Source organism: Phacochoerus africanus, chromosome 11 (assembly GCF_016906955.1).
Source record: "Phacochoerus africanus isolate WHEZ1 chromosome 11, ROS_Pafr_v1, whole genome shotgun sequence".
Classification (NCBI taxonomy): domain Eukaryota; kingdom Metazoa; phylum Chordata; class Mammalia; order Artiodactyla; family Suidae; genus Phacochoerus; species Phacochoerus africanus.
This window is the reverse complement of record NC_062554.1, coordinates 41,079,799-41,105,706: the sequence shown is the minus strand read 5'-3', so window position 1 is coordinate 41,105,706 and position 25,908 is coordinate 41,079,799. Positions and strand designations below refer to the sequence as shown.

Genomic DNA, 25,908 nt, shown 5'->3' with positions numbered 1-25,908 from the left:
CATTCTAAGGGATATGAAGTGATACCTCATTATGGTATTGATTTGCATTTTCTCTGATGATTAGTGACTTTGAGCGTGTTTTCATATGCCTGTACATCATCTCTGGAGAAACATCTATTCAAGTCTTTAGCCTATTTTTTGTTGTTGAGTTGTAGGATTTCTTCATGTATTTTGGATATTGACCCTTTATCAGATATATGATTGGCAAATATTTTCTACTAATCGGTGGATTTCACTCTTTTGATTGTGTCCTTTCATGCTTTTAAATTTTTAGGTTTGATTTAGTCCCATTTGATTTTGGTTTTTGTCTGTCTATGGTTTTGGTGTCCCATGCAAGAAATTATTACCAGGTCCAATGTCATGAAGCTTTCTTGTGAACTTTTTGAAGAACTGCCAAACTCCATTCTTCTAACTTCCATAGCAGCTGCACCATTGTACGTTCCTACCAACAATACACAAGGTTCTCACTTCTCTACTTCTTCGCTAACACTTGTTATTTAGCCATTCAAGTGGGTGTGAAATGTTCATCTCATCGTAGTTGTTTGTTGTTGTTGTTTGACTGCAGCCTCAGCATGCAGAAGTTCCAGGCCAGAGATTGAACCTGCTCCACAGCAGCAACCCGAGCCACAGCAATGACCACACTGGATCCTTAACTCGTTGCACCACCAGGGAGCTCCTCTTTGCGAATTTAAAAAGTTGGGCTCTTTGTTTTTTTATAAGTCAGTTTCAGGAATTCTTTATATATTCTGTATATAGGTCCCTTAGCAGATACATGATTTGCAAAAATTTTCTCTCATTCTATGGATTGTCTTTTCACTATCTGGATGGTATCCTTTGAAGCCCAAAGATTTAATGATGTCAAATACATTTTCTTTGGCTGCTTGTACTTTGAATGTTGTTTCTAAGCAACCATTGCCTAATCCAAGGTCACCGATTTACACCTATTTTCTTCTACGTAGAGTTTTCCTAGTTTTAGCTCTTCTCCTGAGGGCTTGATCCACTTTGAGTTCCATTTTGTGAATGATGTGAAGGAGAGGTTAAAAGCCATTCTTTTACATGAGGATATCCATTTGTCCCGCACCATTTGTTGAAAAGGTATTCTTTCCCTATTGAATTGTCTTGGTACCTGTATTGAAAACCAGTTGACTAACTGTGAAAACCTGTATTCCTAGACTGTCAATTCTATTCTATTCCATAGAGTCTGTTCCATCCATCCATACATTTGTTCCTATACTGGTCACACACAGTCTGGATAGTTTTGTGTTCTTTGTGGTTTTTTTCCTTTATAAATTAAACTTTCATTGCTCATATGTAGAGATTCATTTAACTTTTGTACATTGATCCTTTATCATACCACCTCTTATTAGTTATAACTATTTTCTGTAGATTATTTTAGGTTTTCATTGTAGGTGATCATTATCTGTAAATTATTATTATTATTATTATTTTTTGTCTTTTTGCCATTTCTTGGGCCGCTCCTGCGGCATATGGAGGTTCCCAGGCTAGGGGTCGAATCGGAGCCATACCCGCCAGCCTACACCAGAGCCACAGCAACACTGGATCCGAGCCGCATCTGCAACCTACACCACAGCTCACGGCAACGCCAGATCGTTAACCCACTGAGCAAGGGCAGGGACCAAACCCGCAACCTCATGGTTCCTAGTCGGATTCGTTAACCATTGCGCCACGATGGGAACTCCGTTTATCTGTAAATTATGATAGCTTTGTTTCTTACCTTGCGATATTTATTATTTATTTATTTATTTATTTTGTCTTTTTGCCTTTTCTAGGGCCGCTCCTGTGGCATATGGAGGTTCACTAGACTAAGTTGTCTTTTTGTTTTCTTTTGGGTTTCCTTTGCTGTGCAAAAGCTTTTCGCTTTGATGAGGTCCCATGGGTTTATTTTGCTCTAATTTCTATTGCTTTGGGAGACTGACCTGAGAAAATATTCATGATGTTGATGTCAGAGAGTGTTTTGCCTATGTTTTCTTCTAGGAGTTTGATGGTGTCCTGTCGTATATTTAAGTCTTAACGCCATTTGGAGTTTATTTTTGTGCATGGTGTGAGGGTGTGTTCTAGTTTCATTGCTTTGCATGCAGCTGTCCAGGTTTCCCAGCAATGCTTGCTGAGTAGACTTTCTTTTTCCCATTTTATGTTCTTGCCTCCCTTGTCAAAGATTAATTGACCGTAGGTGTCAGGGTTTATTTCCGGGTTCTCTATTCTGTTCCATTGGTCTGTGTGTCTGTTTTGATACCAGTACCACACTGTTTTGATGACTGTGGCTTTGTAGTATTTCTTGAAGTCTGGGAGAGTTATGCCTCCTACTTGGTTTTTGTTTCTCAGGATTGCTTTGGCGATTCTGGGTCTTTTGTGGTTCCATATAAATGTTTGGATTGTTTGTTCTAGTTCTATGAAAAATGTCATGGGTCATTTGATAGGGATTGCATTGAATCTGTAGATTGCTTTGGGTAGTATGGCCATTTTTACAATATTGATTTTCCCAATCCAGGAACATGGAATATCTTTCCATTTCTTTACATCTTCTTTGATTTCTTTGATTAAAGTTTTGTAGTTCTCGGCATATAGGTCCTTTACCTCTTTGGTCAGGTGTATTCCGAGGTATTTGATTTTGTGAGGTGCAATTTTAAAAGGTATCGTATTTTTGTATTCCTTTTCTTTTTGCCATTTCTTGGGCCTCTCCTGCGGCATATGGAGGTTCCCAGGCTAGGGGTCTAACCGGAGCTGCAGCTGCCAGCCTACGCCAGAGCCACAGCAACGCTGGATCCGAGCCGCATCTGCAACCTACACCACAGCTCACGGCAACGCTGGATCGTTAACCCACTGAGCAAGGGCAGGGACCGAACCCGCAACCTCATGGTTCCTAGTCGGATTCGTTAACCACTGTGCCACAATGGGAACTCCTGTATTCCTTTTCTAATATTTCATTGCTGGTATACAGAAATGCAGCTGACTTCTGAATGTTAATCTTATATCCTGCTACTTTGCTGAATATTAATCAGTTCAAGTAGTTTTGGGGTTGAGTCCTTAGGGTTTTCTATGTATAGTATCATGTCGTCTGCATACAGTGACAGTTTTATCTCTTCTCTTCCTATGTGGATGCCTTTTATTTCTTTTGTTTGTCTAATTGCTGTCAAATACTTTTTCTGTATCTATCGAGATGATCATTTTTCCCTTTAACTGTTAAGATAGTGGATTTTACTCCTCTATTTTCATTCTTTTTGTTGTTGTTGTGTTCGTGGCATGTAGAAGCTCCCAGGCTAGGGATCAAACCCATGGCACAGCAGCAATCCCAGCTACTGCAGTGACAACGCCAGATCCTTAACCGGCTGCACCGTAGGAGAACTACTGGTCTGTTTTTTTTTTTTCTAATACTAACTCAGTCTTTCATTTGTAGGATGCACTCAACTTGGTCTTAATGTATAATCTTTTTTGGTGTGTTAGCAGGATTCTCTTTGCTATTATTTTCTTTAAGCTTTTTGCATCTGTGATCATGCGTGGTTTTGTCATTTTTCCATTCTCTTATTGTTCTTAATTGGTTTGAGATATAACAAGGTCCCCTGCTGACCTCATAAAATGGGTTGAGGAGTATATTCTCTCTTCTCTAGAATGGTTTAAGTAGGAATGAAAATATCCATTCTTTTAATACTCAATTTTTGCTGATATTTTACAATGGTAAGTAAAGAGATTGTTTAACCTATGGGATTTATTTTTTGACTCTGAAGTAAGACTGCAAAAGGGGTATTTGATTCATTGTATTTTGGCAGGTTGTTATTACTGTACTTATTAGATAATCTGAAGGTGGCAATGTAGCTATAAGTTACTTGTTTGACTCTAGCATAGAGTAATAAAGTTGATGTTACACTTTGACATGAGTCCTTGTAGTGAGAGCTGGGGAGTGTATCTTAATTTTGTGAATGCTTTTCCTTTTTTTCCTACAATAAGGGCAGTGTTTCCTGCATATAGACTAATTAAATTTCTATTTATCTTACAGAAGTTATAGACCTTACTCATGATAACAAAGATGATCTTCAGGCTGCCATTGCTTTGAGTCTTTTGGAGTCCCCCAAAATTCAAACTGATGGAAGAGATCTTAACAGGTTATTGATTTAATTTATAATCTTTGCTCTGCACATTAATGTGTAGGTCAGAGGCAGTATCTCTGTGAATGCTGCTGAAGAATAGTTCTGCCAGACTTCTTTCATTGCACCTAAATGCAATTTCTTTTAGGAGAAAATTTGAATTGGCATTAGCTTCCTTACTCCTTGGTTCACTTTTCAAGAAGCTAAATAGGATAAAGTCTTATTGTAGCTTCTGGTCTTTGAGTAGAAGCCTGCATGGTTTTGTAGTTCACAATTGCTAGGGGTGGGCAAAATCCCTCTAGTGCAAGTCTCGGATAAATATGTATTCTCTTTATAAACTTTGAGCCTTTGTAAACTTTGAGGTTTTTATTGTTGGCAATTTGAAAATGAAAGTTATCACTAAGCTACCCTTTCTCAGAAGTGATTAGGAGATATGTTTTTTGAATTTGTGCTAATTTGATGATTGATATTGTTCACAAATATCCAGTTCCGGTGGTGGCCTGTCAGTTTCTGGACATGTTTATCCCCTCATCCTGTTGAGTTGTTTCTTCCAGGGAAACATAGGGCCATGGTTTGTCTGCTAAGCAGTTTGGAGCTCTTATCTTTTTTTTCTTTTTTTTTTTTTGTCTTTTGTCTTTTGTCTTTTGTTGTTGTTGTTGCTATTTCTTGGGCCGCTCCCGCGGCATATGGAGGTTCCCAGGCTAGGGGTCTAACCGGAGCTGCAGCTGCCAGCCTACGCCAGAGCCACAGCAATGCGGGATCCGAGCCGCGTCTTCAACCTACACCACAGCTCACGGCAATGCTGGATCGTTAACCCACTGAGCAAAGGCAGGGACCGAACCCGCAACCTCATGGTTCCTAGTCGGATTCGTTAACCACTCCGCCACGACGGGAACTCCTGGAGCTCTTATCTTTGGTAGAGTGTCTCTTGCCTCTTTCAGTGGCAAGTCTGAGATACGTCACTATTGTTGAAATCTAAAACTCTTAATATGGAAGCCAGAAATAGTCTCACGTCTCAACTCAGTTCCATTAAGAATCATATTAGTAATCATTTCTGTTATGGAAGGATTAACCACTCTATGTTGAAACCTGACCTTTTATTTATGTTATTACTTTGTAGTTATTATATAGCCAGTGACTAGCCAGCAGTAATCTATCTGGCATTTTGAATTACCTATGAAAGGTTACCTACATACTCCATATAGTATATTGTTTAACTTTTTTCTTTTTCATGTGTGATATGTTGGCACAATATAGGATGCCCGAGGCAGCTTCTGCAGAAACTAAACGCTCAAAGAGAAAACGCTGTGAAGTCTGGGGAGAAAATCCCAATCCCAATGACTGGAGGCGAGTGGATGGCTGGCCAGTTGGGCTGAAAAATGTTGGCAATACGTGTTGGTTTAGTGCTGTTATTCAGGTATGATATTTTTAAAGAGATAACTGTGTCCTCTGGAAACAATTTTGTAATTTATTAAACAGAAATGTTAGAAACATAGCTTAAAAAAAAAGGGGAAACATAAATAAAACTGGAAAGTTTTCCCTGTGGCTTTATTGTGTTTTGGTTGCTTTCTTGGGTTTTGGACATAGGCGTTCTGGTGTCTAAATTGGACAGTACTGAAAACAAAATCTGTGGTTGTAAAGAAGCTGAGGAGGTGTTTGGGGTCAGCATGTAGTGCATATGCCGTGGGACAGCAGAGCAAGCGTGAATAAGGAGAAATCGGTTGCTGGGAGGCTCCCAGAAACCACCAGGCAGGAAGGAAATGATGGCGGCCTGCAATAGAGGCGCGGTGTAAGCTGCAGAAGGAGAGGAGTGGAAGCATTCTAGAGGCTCTTAGGAGGTCAGGGCTGTAGGATTTGGTGAGTGACTGGGTAGGGATGTGTGCAGGACGGGGCTGAGAAGGACTCCAAGCTTGAGGTTCCAGACCAGTGTCGTTTGACAGGGAGGAGGGATAATGTGCGTGTGTGTTAGAAATAGGTTTCAGTTCAGTTTTATCCATGCTGATGTGAGGGTCCACAGGGAGGGACCGTGTAGGCGGTTATCTATGTGAATCTGTCTTTGAGCAAAAAGATTTGAGCTACAGATACAATCCCTGGAATCAGTAGCGTATAGATGGCAATAAAGCCAGGCTTTCCTGTGAATTCCCCCAGGAGAGAGTTGCCTCTTACACTGAACACGGCCACAGTGCAGTGCTTGACCCTGCCCTGCGAGCTTGTCACCAACCCAGCTGCTCAGCCAAAAAGCGGAATCCTCTGTTTCCACACATAAAATTCACAGGTTCACTCAGCTTACTCTGTGCCTGGCACTGTTTTAGCACAGGAGGAACAGCAGCAGGTAAAACAAGGCCCTTAATCCCATGGAGTGTGCTTTGGAAAGAGTGGGACAGACAGGTGGTGGTACGTGCTATGAAGACGAATGAATGAGGACAACAGAGGGAAGAGGTGCTGTTTATATAGGGAGCTTAGGTGTGGCCTTTCTGCTAAGGTGGGCATTTGGTCAGAGGCCTGAATTGGGCAAGGGAATGAGCTGTGTCATTCCATGAAGAACATTTCATATAGTTACATAAGGAACACTGCAGACAGAGGGAACAGCAGGTACAAAGACTCCAGTGCAGGAGCTTACAAAGTTGAGGAAGAGAAAGAAGGCTAGGACTGAGTGAGGCAAGAGGGGGAGCAGATGGCCATGAGGGCAGAGGTAGTGGAGGTGGGGGGAGAGCTTGGGGTCACGAGAAGGATTTAGGAAGTACATGAGGAGGGGAGGTACTGGAAGATTTGGAACAGACAAGTGCTGTGATCCTTCTTCCATTTCAGGATCGCTGGCCTCCGTGTGGAGAATACGTGTAGGAAGGTCATGTGGAATGAGGGACATCAGTCAGTTCTTTGCTTTCGAGAGAGATGGAGACCCCTCCCTGGATTCACTTCCCTCCTGAGAGGGATGGTGGAAAGGGCTAGCAGGTGGAGGCCCTGGCCGAGTGGGGGTTCTGGGAGAGCATGGGGGACAGGACCTAGAGTGGGTAGGGAGGGCTCGGCCTTCAACAGCAGAGGGGCAAGAGAGTCTCGGGAGAGGACAAGGAAGAAATGACGGCTACAAATTCAAGTTGAAGTAGTTCCTCGTAGCCATTTTTTCCTCCGAAATAAGCAGCCATTTTCTGAGACAGAATGGAAAAGTGACAGAGTTGGATTTTCAAAGGAGCAAAAATTTAAAATGGTCGCTGTAAACAGCAGGAAACCAGTTGGCACCAGAATACTATAGTAGAGTTTCTAAAAATGTGGAGGTCAGTGCCTTCTTAGCGCAGTAGGCAGTGCATTAATCTCATAAAAATGTGAAGGTTGTGGTGCAGCGGAAACGAATCTGACTAGGAACCATGAGGTTGTGGGTTCGATCCCTGGCCCTGCTCAATGGGTTAAGGACCCGGCATTGTCATGAGCTGGGTGTAGGTCGCAGACATAGCTCAGATCCTGCGTTGCTGTGGCTGTGGTGTAGGCTGGCAGCTGTAGTTCCGATTGGACCCGTAGCCTGGGAACCTCCATTTGCCACGGATGCGGCCCTAAAAAGCAAAAAAAAAAAAAAAAAAAGTGAAGGTCTCCTTGAGGGTGTTGACCTTAAACGTAGGGTGGCATTGCTGTGTCTTGTTTTATCAGGGATTTTTCTTTTAGCAGTGCTTGGAAATGCTTAGGTGGAAAATTAAATTCATTTAAGTTGGAGGATTTTCTGGGTATGATGAAAGGACAGAAGGGCTGTTTGAGAATTTAATGAAGGCTGGTTAGAGACCATGGACTCAGAGCTGGCAAGAGGGAGAAATGAAGACAGGAAGGCGCCAATGGCTGGGAAGACAGGAAGGAGGTCCGTTTGCTTGGGTTTCTGATGTTGTCAAAGCACAGGTGTCCTGTGGGTAATGGAACAAAGAAGCCAAAGGACAGACAGCTTAATGATTCATAAGGGGTTTTTCTGAGTTGTGACCTGAGAATTGGCAGCTGTTCAGGTATTGGCCCATCCTGGGTGTGGGTGTAGAGATGGAGTTGAGGAACAGGTCACGAGAGGTAAGATGTTCAGGAAGCCAGGCGGTCCCTGGACTGAAGAAGGAACGTACCTGTGTTCCCTCAGCCAAAATGAATTGGATGCCTGCTGTATACTTAGCATTGTTCTAAGCCCTTGACATCTAGGAGCAGACCAAACCAGGACAGAGGTTCGCCCTTAGGGATTTAGATTCTTGTGAGGCAAGACAGACAAGGCATAATGAATAGGAAATAATAAATCATTGAAACAAGAATCAGTACGTTGTTGAAAAACTAACCAGTTAACTAAATCAGTCAGTTTATATAGTATGTTAAATGGTGGTCGGTGTGATAGTGGAAAGCGGGGTGAGGGAGAGTGGACTGGCCGCAGGAGGGCGGGAGCAGGTTCCAGCATAAACTGAGATTCGGGCTCGGGAGGGGATGAGATTGGAGCACACGCCCGATACGCCCGCAGGTGAGCGGGGAGCCAGGCAGCTGTGCGGGGAGAACGTTCCACGTAGAGGACAGCACAGAGCCCCGGCCCCAAGGTGGGAGTGAGCTTGGCATGTTCACTGGACATCAGAGTCCTGAGTGGCTGGAATGCTGGGAGCAGAGGCGAGGGTCCCTCGCATGAGGTCAGAGAGGTAACTGGGCTTGTTCTGAGTGAAGTGGGGAGTCACTGAGGGTTCTGAGCAGAGGAGTAACGGACTCTGACCCGAATTCTAAAAGGCTCTTTCTGGCTACTGTGAGGAGAGCAGAATGGAGAGTACTGGAAGCTGCTGCAGTTGTCCCTGAGGGGAGGTGGTGGCCGGGACCAGGCTGCTCGCCGTCAGTGGAATCTTGATTTATTCTGAAAGCAGAGCTGACAGGATGTCCCATGGACTGGATGTTGACCGACGTCACCTAGTGAGGGTGGCAGGACTTGGGATAGTCAGAAGAGCTCTCTTGAGAGTCTTCAGTGAATCAGGACTATATTTGGGTCATATTAGAAGGACAGTTAGAAGGGCCTGAGCAGAGAGTGAACTGGCACAGGGGATGTTCTGGAGGCAGAAGACCCTGTGCTCTGATCCAGGTGAGCAGTGATGGGGGAGTTTGATCAGAGCGGGTCGTGGGACAGATGGAGAGGAGGTAGTTACAAATAAGATATCACCCCCAGAGGCAGAGTTCCAGGGGCTTCTCACTTACTGGATGTGAGTGGTTAAGAAAGGGAAAGGAGTCGAAGATGATTCTGAAGTTGTAAACGTTGATGCCTGGAGGAGGAGGAGGAGGAGGTACCTCGTGACACAGAGACTACGAGAATACAAGCAGATGTCAGAGGATCAATTGGATATTGGATTGGGAAAATGTGGGTAATATTAGCTCATGCTCTGGTCGTTTTTAAGAGTAACAGCATCTTTGGGGGAAGCCAGATTTTGGCGAAGGTGAGGAAGCGGAGTGAAGGGACTTGAAAGCGTAAAGGCATTTTTCTTTCTCAGGGTGGAACAGAAGTCCTGGAAAATGTTAGGGGGTAGTCAGCAGGGTAGGGATGAAGCCTGGAGGAAGAAAGATGCGCTTGGTAGAGAGGGGAGATAGGGAGAGAGGAGAGTGGGCTGTGTTTGGAGCTGAGCATCCCAGCCCTGGCTCCAGACAGAACTTTGATATCACAGCCCAACCTGACTTTAGTTCCCAGTCCAGGTGTGCACTCCTCCTGTTGGCTGAATCCCAGTAGGGCTTGTGATGGAGTGAGGGAGGTCAGAGGCCTATTGGCTACCCAGGATGCTGCTTCAAGAGTTCTAATCTGGGGAGTTCCATTGTGGCTTGGTGGGTTAAGGATCTGGTGTTGCTGCAAGCTGTGGTGTAGGCCTGCAGCTGCAACTCTGATGCTACCCCTAGCCTGGGAACTTACATTTGCTGTGGGTATGGCCATAAAAAGGAAAACAAACAAAAAAGAGTTCCAGTTTGTGGGCTGGAGGGTTTTTTATTTGAGGGATATGTTGGGGTGAGGAGTTACGTTCATACAAGAAATTTTTTTTTTTTGGCCATCTGTGGCATATGGAGTTCCCTGGCCAGGGATTAGATCCGAGCCTCAGTTGCTACCTAAGCCACAGCTGTGACAATGCCAGATCCTTAACCCACTGTGCTGGGGGTGAGGATCAAACCTGCATCTCAGTGCTCCAGAGACGTCACTGATCCCATCGCACCACAGCGGGAACTGCACAAGAGATTTTTTTTTAGAAAACATTAACTTTCAAAAGATAATCATAGTTGGAAAATGTATGATTTATAAACAAAAAAAGGAATTCGTCCCCAATTCTGCCCACCAGATATCTGGTGTAAAAAATTTCTTAAAGTAGGAGTTCCCATCGTGGCGCAGTAGGGACGAATCTGACTAGGAAACATGAGGTTGTGGGTTCAATTCCTGGCCTCGTTCAGTGGGTTAAGGATCCAGTGTTGCCGTTAGCTGTGGTGTAGGCTGGCAGCTGTAGCTCCAATTGAACCCCTAGCCTGGGAACCTGCATATGCTGCGAGTGTGACCCTAGAAAGCCCAAAAAAAAAACCAAAACTTAAAATATAATTTTTTTTTTGTCTTTTTAGGGCTGTACCTGTGGCATATGGAGGTTCCCAGGCTAGGGGTCTAATCAGAGCTACAGCTGCCAGCCTACACCACAGCCACTGCAACATCAGATCCTTAACCCACTGAGAGAGGCCAACCTTATGGTTCCTAGTCTGATAAGTTTCTGATGAACCCCGATGGAAACTCCTAAAATACAATTCTTATGACAAAGAACAGTGAATAGTAAACACCGATCTGCTCACACCCAACTTTAGAAAGAAATGATTCTGATCCCTGTACTATTAGGTTCTCCTTCCCCACAGATGCAGCCATACCTGTATCTATCCCTGAGCAGTCTGCCATGTTTTATATATAACTAAACTTGATGTAAACAATATCACACTCTTTATTCTTCTGCACCTTTTTCTCACGCAGAATATGTATCCATGTTGATGTATGTAGCTCTTCATGATGCATTTTCACTACTGTGTAGTAGTCCCTTTTATGAAAACATTTTTTCTACAGTATTTTAATGACTATATGAACATCTGTTATACAGATGTACTATAGTTTATTTAATCTTTTCTTGTTGTTAGCCATTCAGTTGTTTCCAGTTTTTCCCTTAAAAGGGCTAACATTCTTTAGGCTAAATTTTTATACGTAGCCATTATTATTTCTTTAGACAGAATTACTAAGTTGACAGTTAAACATACTTTTAAGGTAAATTTTTTTTTTTTTTTTTGCTGCCGTTATTTTGACAGAAATGCTGTTAATTCATATCTTTTTTTTCAGTCTCTCTTTCAGTTGCCTGAATTTCGCAGACTCGTCCTCGGCTATAGTCGACCACAGAACGCACTTGAAAACTGTCCAAGTCACGCGGTAAATTGGTGCTGAGGAATCTTTCCTGTTGTTCAGTCCCTGGCATCCCAACGGCCTTTACATTTTGGTTAAAGCTGGTCCCTTTGATGCTCTTTGGCTTGTGCAACATTGATTTTTCTTTTCAAATGGCTCATTTTCTTTCTTTGTGACAAGAAATAAGGGTTTCCAAAAATGTAAAGTTAAGCAGGAATAAAATCAGATAAACAGTTCCAAGAAAGTGGTGAGTCACCCTGACAGCCTCAGCTTTTCTGCCTCTGGGAGGAGAACGGGGAGAGTCAGGAGGCCTGCTTGGTCTGCACCTCCTTCCAGCTCCTTGCGCCCCTCGCACTAGCATTACAGCGTGGATGACCCGATGCCGCAGGCCTGCTGGGCCTTCTTCGAAGAGACTTCCATCCATTCTTGCCAGAGGATGTGGTCTCCTGCCAAGATCTCTAGCCCTTCCCAGGATTTGACCTTCACAGGAGGGAGGCCAGTGGCTCTAGAAAATCATCACTTTGCCTCTTTCTGTAGTGTTCTCTATTTCTCCATAGATGTTCTTGAGTTTAGGGCAGTCCCTTCACAGACCTTCCCCAAAACAAAGTTCGAGACCTGACTCCAATCTAGATCTCTGTAAACAGAAATCAGGGAGGGATCACTGACAGCTTTTCTCTTTATGCGTTCCCACTTTCCAAGCACGAGGTTGTAAGAGTGCACACATCGCTCTCTTTCCTGCAGGAAAAGAGAAATATCGTGTTTATGCAGGAGCTTCAGTACTTGTTTGCTCTGATGATAGGATCAAATCGCAAGTTCGTAGACCCTTCAGCAGCCCTGGACCTCTTAAAGGGAGCGTTCCGATCACCTGAGGAACAGCAGGTACAGGAAGTCTTAATCCTCGTTTTGCCTCAACTTTGGAGTTTGAGATGATGCCTTGTTAATAGTACTGTGATGGTGCTTTGTTCTAATTGTGTCATATGCTGTGAACACGATTAAACAGGACTCTGGGTGCCTCCTTTTGCCCTTTAGAGTGAGTGCTGAAGGCAGGAACAGGTGGTAAAAAGAACGTGTGTGTCTGTGTCTGTGTCTCTCATGTGCGGGGAGGGGTGTTGCTGGTGGTTCTAAAGGAAGGAAGAAAAAAATGGTAGAAAGAATATAATTTTCCAGGGACTGTCGAAGTAGAAGGGAGGAGATTGGAAAATAACCTCAGTGAATCATGGCAAAGGGTCATGGAGAAAAGGAGAGTCCGTCCTTCGTCTGCACCTTTGTCTTGGGATGGCCCAGATAGAAATCCTATTTTAAAACTAGCTAAGCCTGAGTTCAGTGACTTTTCTGAACAATCTTTCTCTTCTAGACACTAGTTTGTTGCTTTTTCCAACCTCTGATTAAAATCAAAGCTGTCACTCTTAGAGAAACTTCTTCCTCATAGAATTCCTTTTTTTCTCCATTTGTCTAGAGGTCCTCCAGTTCTACAGAATTCTCAGAACATTTTATGAAAGTTTGCTTTCTCCTTTCAGATCTCATATTGTTCTAAAGGAGTACAGTCTGGTCTTTGGATCTTTTCTAAAGGTCTCCCTGGAAGATTTTATTTGTTAGTTCATTACAAATAGATGTGGCCGGGAGGGGTAGCTTTCCAGTTTCCTCCTAGGCAGAGGTGGCCTAAGGCCTTCTGCATTATCTACAGTAGCTGGCTTCCAGTGCTCCTTGGATCTTCATGATATTTGGCCCTGACAAAGAAATCCTTTCATAGTAATAGATAGAATCTTAATCATTGGTGGGATAAGGGCAGATTTTCATTTCCCTAAGTATAGTGTTGGGTCTAACTCTTACGTGATTTGTGCCTCTCTTGTAGCAAGATGTGAGTGAATTCACACACAAGCTCCTGGATTGGCTAGAGGACGCATTCCAGCTAGCCGTTAATGTTAAGTGAGTGTTGAGGATTTGCTCGTACCTCCTTCTGGTTCAGTGAGAATTATGATAGGGGGGATATAATTCTTCTTATGTAGTAATTACCAATTTTTACCAAACCCCATGGGGTAACTATGCATATTTGTCTTATTTATACCCCTCTAAGGCTATGGATAACCATATGAACCTACAACTTTTAAGTAAAGGGGCCATAACTATTAGGTTGGTTAAAGTCATAACCTGTGCTGTAAAAGGTACTAAAAAATGAAATCAGTCCTTAATGTGAAAATGGTGGTATAATATGGATATATTGGATTTAATTATTTTGGTCACTGACAGAAATGAAATTCAGGGCAAAGAATATAAATATCCCTTGCTGAATACAGAGCCAGAGAGATTAGATTCCTAAAATTTTTTTTTAACTCTAGATAGAAGTGCACATACAACTGTGCAAATAGTACCTTATACGATTAATAATAAACTAAGATGGGCTTATAGAAATAAACTTTTCATTTCATTTGTCTTGTGTAAAACTGCATAAGAGGGTTCATTCTTACTTTTATATGACTTCTATACTTTGTATATTTCTGTCACTCGATATGAATGTATATTGACTGTATAGACCTATACGTATTTGCATGTGTGACTCCCCTATTAGACTTTCAGCTCTGTAAGGCCAGGGATCATGCCTTTTGTCTTGATCTCTCCAGAATTTAGCACAGTTCCAGGCATACACTTGTTTAATGAGTATTTGAGCTGATCCAATCTGTCATTTATTTTAGACCATATCTGGCCCTTTGGAGATTGATGAAAATGTATTATTTTTGCTTTTGAATGATGGTTGGGTTTAGTGTATTGTTTATCTGATCCAAATGATACAGAATTGTTTCCTTGTCTTAAAAGTAGCAATCCCAGGAATAAATCTGAAAATCCAATGGTGCAGCTATTCTATGGTACTTTCCTCACTGAAGGGGTTCGTGAAGGTACGTTCTCTGCTCTACATGTTAATTCTAGACCTGTGACCACATCTGTATTACTGCGAAAAGGCTTGAGTGTCAGACAAATGTAGGTCCAAATACTGGTTCTGCCTCTTAGTATTGTGTGTGATCATGGACAAACAACGTGAGGTCATGGATCCTCAGTTTCTTCCTCTGTAAAATGGGCACAGTGTTTGTCTTTGAATTGTGTAATATTTGCCCAGCTCAAATCTAGTATTAATGTCAGCCGGATACTGATGTTAACAGTTTTCTCCATGTCATGTCTTCCAGCATGGTTTCTAATCTCGAGGTGTCATTGAGTGAGACTGCCAAAGATGTTGTTACTATAGGCGCCTCTCTAAGCTGCATGTTGGACACATGGCCAATCGTCTCCATCTAACCCCTGTTTTTCCACCCCTCTGATAGCCTTCCTAAAACGATCTGATGCCATTGTCACTGCAAATAAACAGCGTTTCTTAATATCAAATAACTAGTCAAGTGTTCACCTATCCAATTTGTTTAATAATATTATAGGTATATAAGTAGATAATTTTATGTGTGTAAAAATAAATACACTTCCCCATATATATTTTTTGACAGTTTTAATCAGGACCCAAATGTGGTTCATTTGTGATTGGTTAATATATCTTTTAAGTTCTTTTCGGAATCTGCAGACTACCTATTCCTTCATTCTTTCATCTTTGAAATGTAGTTTTTAAGAAATTAGGTTGTTTGTTCTCTTATATTCTCTATAGTCTAAAATTTTGCTGCTTCCATAACTGATAGAGTTTAACATGTTCTTTCTCTTTTTGTAAATTGATAATTGGATCTAGTTTGACCAGATTCAGATAAGACTTTTTTCTTTTTTCTTTCTTTTTAGGACCACACCCATGGTATATGGAGGTTCCCAGCCTAGGGGTCAAATTGGAGCTCCAGCTGCCAGCCTACGCCACAGCTATAGCAACTCCAGGTCCGAGCTGCCTCTGTGACCTATACCACAGCTTGCGGCAACACCAAATCCTTAACCCACTGAGAGAGGCCAGGGGTCGAACCCACATCCTCGCAGACACTATATTGAGTTCTTAACCCCGAGCCACAATGGGAACTTCCAGATAAGGCTTTTTAATTAGTCAAGACTAATTTGCAGGTTGTCAGACAGTTTTTGATCAGGAGGCATACAATGTCTGATAGTCTTTTCTTTTTGTGATGTTAGCAGTTGTTAATGATCTGTGCCTGGATCCACTGGTTCATTAGAGGAGCCATAAAGGCTAAGTATACTTCACCCAGTTCTCAGCAAGTTGCTGAATTAACTTGTTTCTGTGATTCCAGGAAAAAGCTTAGGATAGCAGTGTGATGTCTTTTAAAAAAAGCAATCTGTTTTTTTGTCTAGGAAAGCCATTTTGTAACAACGAGACCTTCGGCCAGTACCCCCTTCAGGTAAATGGTTATCGCAACTTAGACGAATGTTTGGAAGGGGCCATGGTGGAGGGTGACCTTGAGACACTTCCTTCCGATCATTCAGTGAAGTATGGACAAGAGGTGAGCTGGATATTCTTGTTTGCTTTGCCAGTGATACAGCCAGCTAAGTAGGCTGGACTGAGTTTTAGGGCAAACTGTTTTCACATCATGTGTTAAATAACTTTACACTTAACAGAACTTGGACTAGTCTGAAGTTTCTCATGAGTTGATAAGAGTAGTGAGTCTTAGTGTTTAATAAATTCTTGTATGAATTTGAGTTCAACCTATAAAGGTGCTGCTTCTGATGTTTTAAGTATGATCAAGTTTCTCTCTTTTTGCTGAAGCCTACCTATACTTGATTAGTGAGAACCCCCTGCCTCCATATTTTTGGGGAGTAAAAATATAGTGATTAACTCCTATGGTATGTCATTTAGAATATTTTCCCTAGGATAGTATTTACTGTTGCTTTAATTTTTTTATTTTTTATTTTATTTATTTTTTTTGTCATTTTGGGGCCTCACCCACAGCACATGGAGGTTCCCAGGCTAGGGGTCCAATCAGAGCTACAGCTCCCGACCTGCACCACACCCATAGCAATGCAGGATCTGAGCCGTGTCTGTGACCTACACCACAGCTCACGGCAACACCAGATCCTTAACCCACTGAACAGGGCCAGGGATCGAACCCCTGTCCTCATGTATACTAGTCAGGTTTGTTAACCGCTGAGCCACGATGGGCACTCCTAAATTTTTTAAAATTTAAAATTCATTTATTTATTTTTGTGGGTTACAAAGAGGGAAGTTACAGGGAGAGAAAAGTAATTAACATCTTAAAGTTATATTAAGAATTATTGAGTTATTCCATTTGCAGCAACATGGATGCAACTAGAGATTCTCATACTAAGTGAAGTAAGTCACAAAGAGAAAGACAAATACCATATGATACCACTTATATGCGGAATCTAAAATATGGCACAAATGAACCTTATCTACAGAACAGAAACACACTCATAGACATAGAGAACAGACTTGTGGTTGCCAAGGGGAAAGTGGGAGGGAGTGGGATGGACAGGGAGTTTGGGGTTGGTAGATGCAAACTGTTACATTTAGAATGGCTAAGCACTGAGGTCCTGCTGTACAGCACAGGGAACTATATCCAGTCTCTTGGGATAGACCATGATGGAAGATAATATAAGAAAAAGGATATATATATGTATGACTGAGTCACTTTGCTGTACAGTGGAAATTGGCACAATATTAATAATCAACTAGACTTTAATTTTCAAAAATTTGTGAGTTACAATTGTAGCACAATTGCCAGCACCACACAGCGTGGATTGTTCTCCTTTCATCATTTATATTTGTGTGTTTGTGTGTGTGTGTGTGTGTGTGTGTATAATTCTTTTACTTTTTTTTTTTTTAATGGCCACACCTGTGGCACATGGAAGTTTATGGGCTAGGAATTGAACTCCTTGAGCTGCAGCCATGGCAACACCGGATACTTTAACCCACTGTGCCAGGCTGGGGATCGAACCTGTGTCTCCACAGCAACCTCAACCATTGCAGTTGGATTTTTAACCCACTGTGCCATAGTGGGAACTCCTTTATCATATGTATTTTGAAACAGAATTGTGCCTTAAATGAGTCCACCTCAGTAATTACTTTATGAGGAAGAAAATCTTTCTGGAATTAAATAGGGAACCTAACATGAGCCTTGTTAAAATGCATTAGGCGTAGAGCAGTGTTGGAACTGGGAGGGAGCTCTTCAAGGAAAGTATTAATTCCTGGTTGGGGGGCAGCATAACGTCTCTACCATCTGTGCAGAGCTGATGATGCTCTTAGAAAACAGAAGGAATGTTCGTTAGACCTTTGGAGACCTTTATTCATGAATGGGACCTCTCTGTTAAAAAGAGAGAGAGAGAAGAAAATAATGCCTTTTTGGATTTATCCCCGAGGTGGTCAGGCAGGCCATCTGGATTCACCTCATGCCGACAAGGGTGCATAGAAGGAACGCAGCTATGCGTGCCTTTGGTAAAGGGAACATTATTATAAAGCTGTTCATAAGACCTCTGGTGTACAGGTGAATTGAGCAAAAGTGCCTTTCCTTATCTGTGATCAGTAACCATTGAGATCTTTTTTTTATAACTCAGTGCTTTCTTTTCTTAAAACTCTAGGTAATATTATAGGTTGATTTGACTAAGTTTTTTTATGAGATCTGTAAATTCTTAAAATTCAGGGATTTTCTCAAACTTGAGAACTCATTATGAGGCTATTTCAAGTTTCTCTTTCAGAAATAAAGGGGATTTAAATTTTGGTTGATAGACTGTAAATAGTATAAGAAATATATACATATATTAGTCTTTTTAGTCAATTTCTAATTATTTGGTTAGGTTAGGCTAGCCATTTTCTTCAGGATTTAAATTTCTTGAATACTGATGATCTGATGAATAGTGTATAGGTTCTTTGGTTCTTTTTTCTTTTTTTCCATTTTTTAAAAAAATTTTTTATGGCTGCACTTGCAGCATATGGAAGTTCCTAGACCAGGGACTGAATCCAAGTTGCAGCTGTGGCAACACTGGATCCTTTAACCCACTGTATTGGGCTGGAGATCAAACCTGCACCTCCGCAGTAACCTAAGCCACTGTAGTCTTTTTTTTTTTTGTCTTTTTGTCTTTTTTTGGGGCTGCAGCTGAGGCATTTGGAAATTCCCAGGCTAGGTGTCAAATCGGAGCTGTATCCGTCAGCCCACATCAGAGACACGTCTGCAATCTACAGCACAGCTTATGGCAACGCTGCATCCTTAACCCACTGAGCGAGGCCAGGGTTTGAACCTGCAACCTCATGGTTCCTAGTCAGATTTGTTTCTGCTGAGCCATGACAGGAACTCCTGTAGTCAGATTTTTAACCCACTACGCGTGGCAGGAACTTCGTGTGTAGATTCTTCGTGCAGTTTACATATTTAAGGGTCATCATTTCTGAGGATGATACATGAGTTAAAATGTTATTCATTGGCTCGTAAATTTGGAGTCTTGAGGGGTGTTTAACCATATTCTCTAAGGAGGCATGATTCTAAGTGGTCATTGTACTATTGGGGATTTAAAAAAACAAAACAAAACTCTAATGTGAGTTTTATTTAAATGTAAATTCTATACCAAAAGAAAAAAGTCTGATGGGGGGATAGTTTAGGTCTGGCTATTGCTATTTCCAAAAACTAACTTTTCTCTCCCGCATTTTTACCCCTGACACAGCGTTGGTTTACAAAACTACCTCCAGTGTTGACTTTTGAACTCTCAAGATTTGAGTTTAATCAGTCCCTTGGTCAGCCAGAGAAAATTCACAATAAGCTGGAATTTCCTCAGATCATTTATATGGACAGGTGAGTCCTGTGTTGATTGTCTTCTTGATGTGCTGCAGCAGTAGGAGTGACTAAGTATATTGTACATAGAACTCACCTGGAGGTCTTGATGATATGCAGATTTGGATGCAGTAGATCTAGGTTGGGGCCTAAGAGTTTGCAACTCTAAGAAGATCTTAGGATGGATGATGCTATTGATGTTTCTGATCCCTGGACGACAATTGGAGTAGCTAGGCCTTAGGTGAAAGCTCTCTTGCCTCCAGTGATAAACAGTATCTGGAGTAGCTGCGGTGTATTTCTTTTTCATCTAAATATTATTTGTATTTTTGTGGGGAAAAAATCCTAGACAAACTTGTAGAATTTGATCTCTTTAAAGTCTGTTTTATTAACATGTAGTTTACATATAAAGAAATGTTACCATTTCTAGGTGTACAGCCAATGGGTTTTGACCAATGTATTCAGCTAATGTAGACACCATCACGGTCAAGAGGTAGAATGTTTCCATCCCTCAGAAGGTCCCCTCCTGCCCCTTTGCAGTCAGGCCCTTTCCCTGACCCTCAGACAATACTTACTTGTTTTTAGCCCCGTAGTTTTGTCATTTCTTAAGGTCATAATTAGGGACATGAATATTCAGCGTGAACCCTGTTGTGGCTGTTTTCTTTCACTTAGAATAATGTTTTTGAAATTCATCCATGTTACATGTATCAGTGATTTCTTTCTTAATATTATTGAGTAGTAATACATTGTAGGGATGCCCCACAATATTTTTTCCATTAACTAGTGATGGATATCTCAGATGTATTCCGTTTTAGGCAGTTATGAATAAAGCTACTATGAGTTTCACATAAAAGTCTTGGTGTGGTTTTCAGTACTTCTGGGTAAAATACCTGGGAGTTAAGATTACTGGGTGTCATATGAAAAGTATATTTTTACTTTATAAGCTGTTTCCAAACTGTTTCCTAAAGTGGCTGTACAATTTTGCATTCCTATTAGCAGTCTATAAGTGCTGCATTTGCTCCCAATCCTCACCAATACTTGGAATTAGTCTTTTAAATTTTAGCCATTCTAGGTGTGGTTTTTTGTTTGTTTGTCTTGTTTTTGGTCTTTTTTAGGGCTTTTTAGGGCCACGAGTGCAGCATATGGAGGTTCCCAGGCTAGGGGTCCAATCAGAGCTGAAGCTGCAGGCCTACACCACAGCTCATTGCAACACGAGATCCTTAACCCACTGAGCAAGGCCAAGGATGGAACCCACATCCTCATGGATACCAGTCAGGTTGGTTAACCAGTGAGCCACGACGAAGACTCCAGAATATCTTAATTGTCTTTTGATTTGTGTTTCCCTGATGATAACTAATGATGTTGAGCGTCTTTTCATGTGCATCATTAATGGTCATCTGTATATTTTCTTAGGTGAAGCGTCTGTTTATATCTTTTGTCTGCTTTTTAATTTGGTTGATTGTGTTCATACTGAGTTGTAAGAGTGCTTTATATATATTATAGATACAAATCCAGGTATTTTCTATCTCTTCTTACCTTTTCCATGTTCTTAGAAGAGCAGGATTTTTTAGTTTCGTTGGAGTCAGTTGCCCTTTATAGTTAGGGCTTTTTTGTGTTCTAAGAAACCTGCCAACCCAAGGTCACAAAAGTTTTCTTTTCTTTTTTTTAATGCTAGAAATTTTATAATTTTAACTCATATTTGTGTCTATGACCCATTTTTGAGTTTATTTTTGTATATAGTATGAGGAAAGGGTTTTTTTTGTTTGTTTGTTTGTTTTGCCACATGGGGTAAGGAGGCATGTGCATGTCTGGTTAATTCCAGTACCATTTGTTGAAGAGACTCTCTTTCCCCCATTGAATTATCTTGGTACTTTTTTCAAACATGAGTTGAGCTTATATTTGTGAGTCTTTTTCTAGAGATTTTATTATATTATGTAATCTTATGCCAGGGCACATTGTCTTGATCACTGCGATTTTATTATAAATTTTGACATCACATGGTATAAACCTCCCACTTTGTTCTTCTTTTTCCTAAGTTGTTTTGGCTATTCTGGTTCATTTCTGTCTAAATACTGGAATCAGCTTATAAAACTCCTAGTAACTATTGGGTTTTTTTTTTTTTTTGGTTGCGTTCACATCATATGGAAGTTCTTGGACCAGGGACTGAGTCCAAGCCACAGCTACAACCTGTGCCACAATTGTGGCAGCACCAGATCCTTAACCCACTCTGCCCACTGTGCCAGGCTGGGAATGAAACTGGGGATCGAGCCATAGCAGTCAGATTCTTAACCCACCACACCAGAGTGGGAACTCCCAGGTTATTGGGAATTTGATTGGGATTGTGTTGAACTTACAAATCAATTTGGAGAACTTGAAACAATTTTTAGTCCTTCAAACCACGAACATGGTATAGCTCCATTTATTTAAGTCTTCATTTCTTTCAGCAGTGATTTATATTTTTTTGTGTGACATTCTTAGGCATATCTGATTGTTTATCCCTAAATAATTATTGCTTTGATGCTATTATAAGCTTTTTTCAAACTCTACTTTTCATTTGTTGTTACGAGTATACAAAAATGCAGTGGATTCCCCCCTTTTTTTAAATTTATATCCTTTGACCTTAGTAAATTCACTTATTAGTTCTGATGCATTTTTGTAGATTCCTTGAGATTTCCTGTGTAGATCATTGTGTTATCTGCAACTAAGGACACTTCTACTTCTTCCTTTACTATCTGTATAACTTTTCTTTCCTCCCCCCGTCCGTTTTGCACTGGCTATGTCTGTAGTAAAACATTGAGTAGATGAGGCAAGAGTGAGCATTCTTGGATTGTTCCTGATCTTAGGAAATTGTTCAGTCTTTCACCATTAAATATGTTAGCTCTGTGTTTTCATAAATGTCTTTTGGCTAATTAAGGCAGTTAACTTGAATCTCAAGTTTGCTGCAGTTTTGTGTCATTCATATTTTTAAATATAAACTGCATGTGGGATAATCATTTGCTTAGGTACATGTACAGGAGCAAAGAGCTTATTCGAAGTAAGAGGGAGTGTATTCGAAAGTTGAAAGAAGAAATAAAAGTTCTGCAGCAAAAACTGGAAAGGTGAGTCATAGACACCTTTGTACTTAGAAATGTGGAAGATAGAGTGGGATGTTAAAATTGGATAATTTGCTTATATCTAAAAATTAATTCAGAGTTTAAGTATTAACCAGTGTGTTTTATAAAATAGCTAAGAAAAGTTTATTTCTAAGTGTGAAGCAGTCTTTAAGATGAGCTAATAGTATCCATGGGCTGTAGTCATCACATAGTTAGTTCCTGGTAGTGTACTCAAGAGCTCTGATTTCACAGCCCTTTCTCTTTCTACTCCCCTTGCCATCTTTTTTACAAATACAGGAGAAGTAACTCACAAAACTCTAATCCTCTTGTCTTGGGAAGGCAGTTTTTGAGGTGCCTGGGAAAGGTAAAAGGGTAGTGTTCTCCCTAAAGCCGTACTGACTCAAATTGAGGGCTTGTATTTCTGACACGCTACGTCCTTTCTCCCGTGGAAAGACCTTTCCCTTTTGTTCATCTGTTTTGTGTGGGCTGTTTGTGTGGAATCACCCTGTGACTTCCTAGGGAGTCACTTAGGAAGGAAATCCCATGCAATGTCATTGGCTTTTTTCCCCTTTATCTGCATAGCAGTTTTGCTGCTGCCACCACCTGACCTCCATCCACATCATTGCCAGGTCAGGGAGCAGAGGCAGAACTTTGCTTGGCAGCCCAGGGAAGACCCTGCACCTGTGGGCGCCCCTCCCCAACTCCATCCCTCTCACTTAGGAAGACCTTCTCCAAGAGGTGTTGTGACCCATCATCTGGTTGTCTTAATATCGACTTCAGCTGAAGACCGATGCCTCAGGTACTGTCCTGGAAGTGATTTACAGGACTTTATACCTGCGGCAGTATTTCACTTTTAAGGTTTGAGTGATATTCATAAGGCTGGAAATTTTAAATTGTTTTTATACAATCAGATATACCTGATGTATGAAAGCTCAAAAAAAGCCAGTAACTGACAAGGATCTAAGGAATAGCAGAGTTCTTCAGAGTTTCTCCAGCCTTATGTATTGAACATCCTTTTCCAGTGAAAGCTAACTCCCTCTGGCAGGCACATCCACAGGAGAAATCATTGTTTCTCCTCCAAATTAGAGAAGATGAAGTGTCTTCTCTGCTTACCTCTAACATGTGGTTGCTTTTGAGTCATCGTGTTATAAAAAGACAGTTTTCCTTCTTCCTAGTTCTATGTCCGTGTCCTTCACTTTATTCAGAGAAGAAACTTATGAAATGACTCTATCCTTTTGTAAAGGGAATCCCAGAATTATAGCATTTACCTGTGCCAATGAGTCAACTTAATGGCTATACTATTTAGACTCTGTCTCCTGCTGTGAACCAGAAAGGATTCACCCCTGACTAAAGGTGATTTTTTCCTTCTTAGGGCCGCCCCTGCAGCATATGAAAGTTCCTGGACTAGGGTTTGAATCAGAGCTGCAGCCGCCGGCCTGCACCACAGCCACAGCCACACAGGATCCACGCCATGTCTGAGACCTACACCACAGCTCGAGGCAGTGCCAGATCCTTAACCCACTGAGCGAGGCCAGGGATCGCTCTTGAGTCTTTACGGATACTAGTCAAGTTCATTACTGCTGAGCCAGGACAGGAACTCCCGTATAGTCTTTAGGGAATAAGCCTTTTCATTGACACTCCATGCAACAGATCTTTTGTCAGCGAGCCTGAAAACATAAGACAGACTTGGCAGTAGAGTTCTGTTGTCTCTGCCTCTTAGGTATGTCAAGTACGGCTCGGGCCCGGCTCGGTTCCCTCTCCCGGATATGCTGAAGTACGTGATTGAATTTGCTAGTACAAAACCTGCCTCAGAAAGCACTTTGTCTCAAAGTGACGCATGCATGACATCACCAGTGTCTTCAGTGCACTGCGCAGCTTCTGACCTGACATCCGAGGAAAGGTAACGAAAACAAGTTTTTAAAATGGTACAGGTTGGGGTTTGGGGTTGAATTTGAACTGTGTGCCCTCTTTCCCCCTGATTAGCACTCACCGTGCTAATCAAGGGCCGTGAGCTCTTAGTCTGAAATGGAAGGATTCTGCCAGCTGTCACATGGGTAAACTGTAATTCCCCCTGGTGCACACGCCCATGGGATAGCTGGGATTATTTCAGAGGTGTCTTGAACTGCTCCGCCTTGCTTGGAGCTTACTGTGAAGTAGCCGCCGCTAAAGGCCTTCCTCAGAGGAAACCTTAGTCCCCGATCCTGCAAAACATCTCATTCTCTAGTCTACAGAGTATGCCCAACTAAGAAAACTTCACAGACAGGGAGACGTATTCCCAAAGAGAAAATTAAAATATGAAAAAGCCCTGGCTAGAAATTGAGGAGGACAGCCTAGAGGGGCTTACCTAGCAAAGAGACAGGGAGGCCCCGGTCACATGAGCCCTTGATTCCTCCAGCTCCGCTGCATGTGGCAGCCTTGGTAGCCTGGAGGAACCATTGGGGTCAGCTCGGACCAAGTTTGATGTGTATGTCCTGGCTAATAGAACCATTAGAACGTATTTTAAAAACGGTTAGACTTCTATGTTTAAAACAAAAATTAATCATCCCTCCGACCCCCGCCGCACACATATATTAATAGTCATTCATTATGTATGTAGAAGTGAACACACCAAATGGTAAGAGTGATTATCTCCAGGGGGTGGCATGAGGCAGGGGGAGGGGGGTTCTTTCTCTTTTATACTCTACCTATGTGTTTGGATTTTAGTAGAATGTTTTCATGTCCTTTATAAAATATAAATGGTTTAAATTTCTTAAAAGTGGTTGAGCAGCCTATTTAATTCCATAAAATAGTACTGCCTGATACTATATTTTAAAGTTAGTCTGAAAAAAAGGGGGGATCCGGCATTGCTGTGGCTGGCAGCTACAGCTACTATAGGGACCCCTAGCCTGGGAACCTCCATATGCTGCCAGTATGGCCCTAAAATGCAAAAAAAAAAAAAAAGAAAGAAAAAAATATTATTCTGTGTGTGTGTGTGTGTGTGTCTAATCTTAATTTTGAGATTGAGATATCTGCTCTTTTGCTTATATTGGGCTGATTTTTCCATAGGTACAGGTCCTCAGGGAAAAGAGGTTTTCTCCATTGTTTTGTGTATGAGAGAAGGAAGGGTGGGAGACGTAGGGAGTGAAGGTTTCTTTTAAGTCAAAGCTAAAGGAAGTTTATGTTCTTCAGTTTTGGTGTGAAACAAAAACCTTAGTACAGTTAAAAGCTTACTTTATATTCCTGCTGGTTTGTCTTTGTGCAGTTTGTTTGGCAGTAGTTAAATCAGTATATAAATTAATTTCTATTTTACATACTTTATTCTCAGTTTACAGCAACGATGCAAGGAAGTTGACGTCTACATTTTCTAGTTCAGGTGTTGGGATACTTACTCAAGGCTGCCAGCTTTTCCTTGGGTATTTAACTGGTAGAGCTGGGCTTGTCTGCCTTTAAGTCCTTCACCCTGTATGCTCCCAGGGTGCCACCTACTTGGTATTCCTCTGAGTTGGATGTTCAGCTGACACTTTCTTTTATATGTTTTGTTCCCGGGTCCATCTATCCATCTCACTTCAGTCAGTTGCATCTTGGTAACTATAGTTGATTCCTTGATTCTTCCATTCCCATTCTGGTCTTTTCCATGTTCCTTCTCATCCTATTTTCATGAAAAG

General features: G+C 41.6%; 1 protein-coding gene across 11 annotated transcripts in view; it reads left to right on the top strand.

The window, feature by feature from the left end:
* The window catches only part of USP28 (ubiquitin specific peptidase 28), a 64,154-nt gene that overhangs the window by 22,459 nt on the left and 15,787 nt on the right, over nucleotides 1-25,908 (top strand). For 7 of the 11 annotated variants that reach the window (XM_047752102.1, XM_047752101.1, XM_047752095.1 and 4 more), the window contains 10 exons: nucleotides 4,013-4,118; nucleotides 5,358-5,517; nucleotides 11,419-11,505; nucleotides 12,220-12,357; nucleotides 13,331-13,404; nucleotides 14,290-14,369; nucleotides 15,754-15,902; nucleotides 19,069-19,196; nucleotides 22,175-22,270; nucleotides 23,985-24,164. In XM_047752102.1, coding sequence (XP_047608058.1) covers nucleotides 4,013-4,118; nucleotides 5,358-5,517; nucleotides 11,419-11,505; nucleotides 12,220-12,357; nucleotides 13,331-13,404; nucleotides 14,290-14,369; nucleotides 15,754-15,902; nucleotides 19,069-19,196; nucleotides 22,175-22,270; nucleotides 23,985-24,164 — 1,198 coding nt within the window. Of the gene's footprint in view, nucleotides 1-4,012; nucleotides 4,119-5,357; nucleotides 5,518-11,418; nucleotides 11,506-12,219; nucleotides 12,358-13,330; nucleotides 13,405-14,289; nucleotides 14,370-15,753; nucleotides 15,903-19,068; nucleotides 19,197-22,174; nucleotides 22,271-23,016; nucleotides 23,064-23,984; nucleotides 24,165-25,908 lie in introns of those variants that run through there. The other 4 variants (XM_047752103.1, XM_047752096.1, XM_047752104.1 and 1 more) reach the window with 3 other exon arrangements.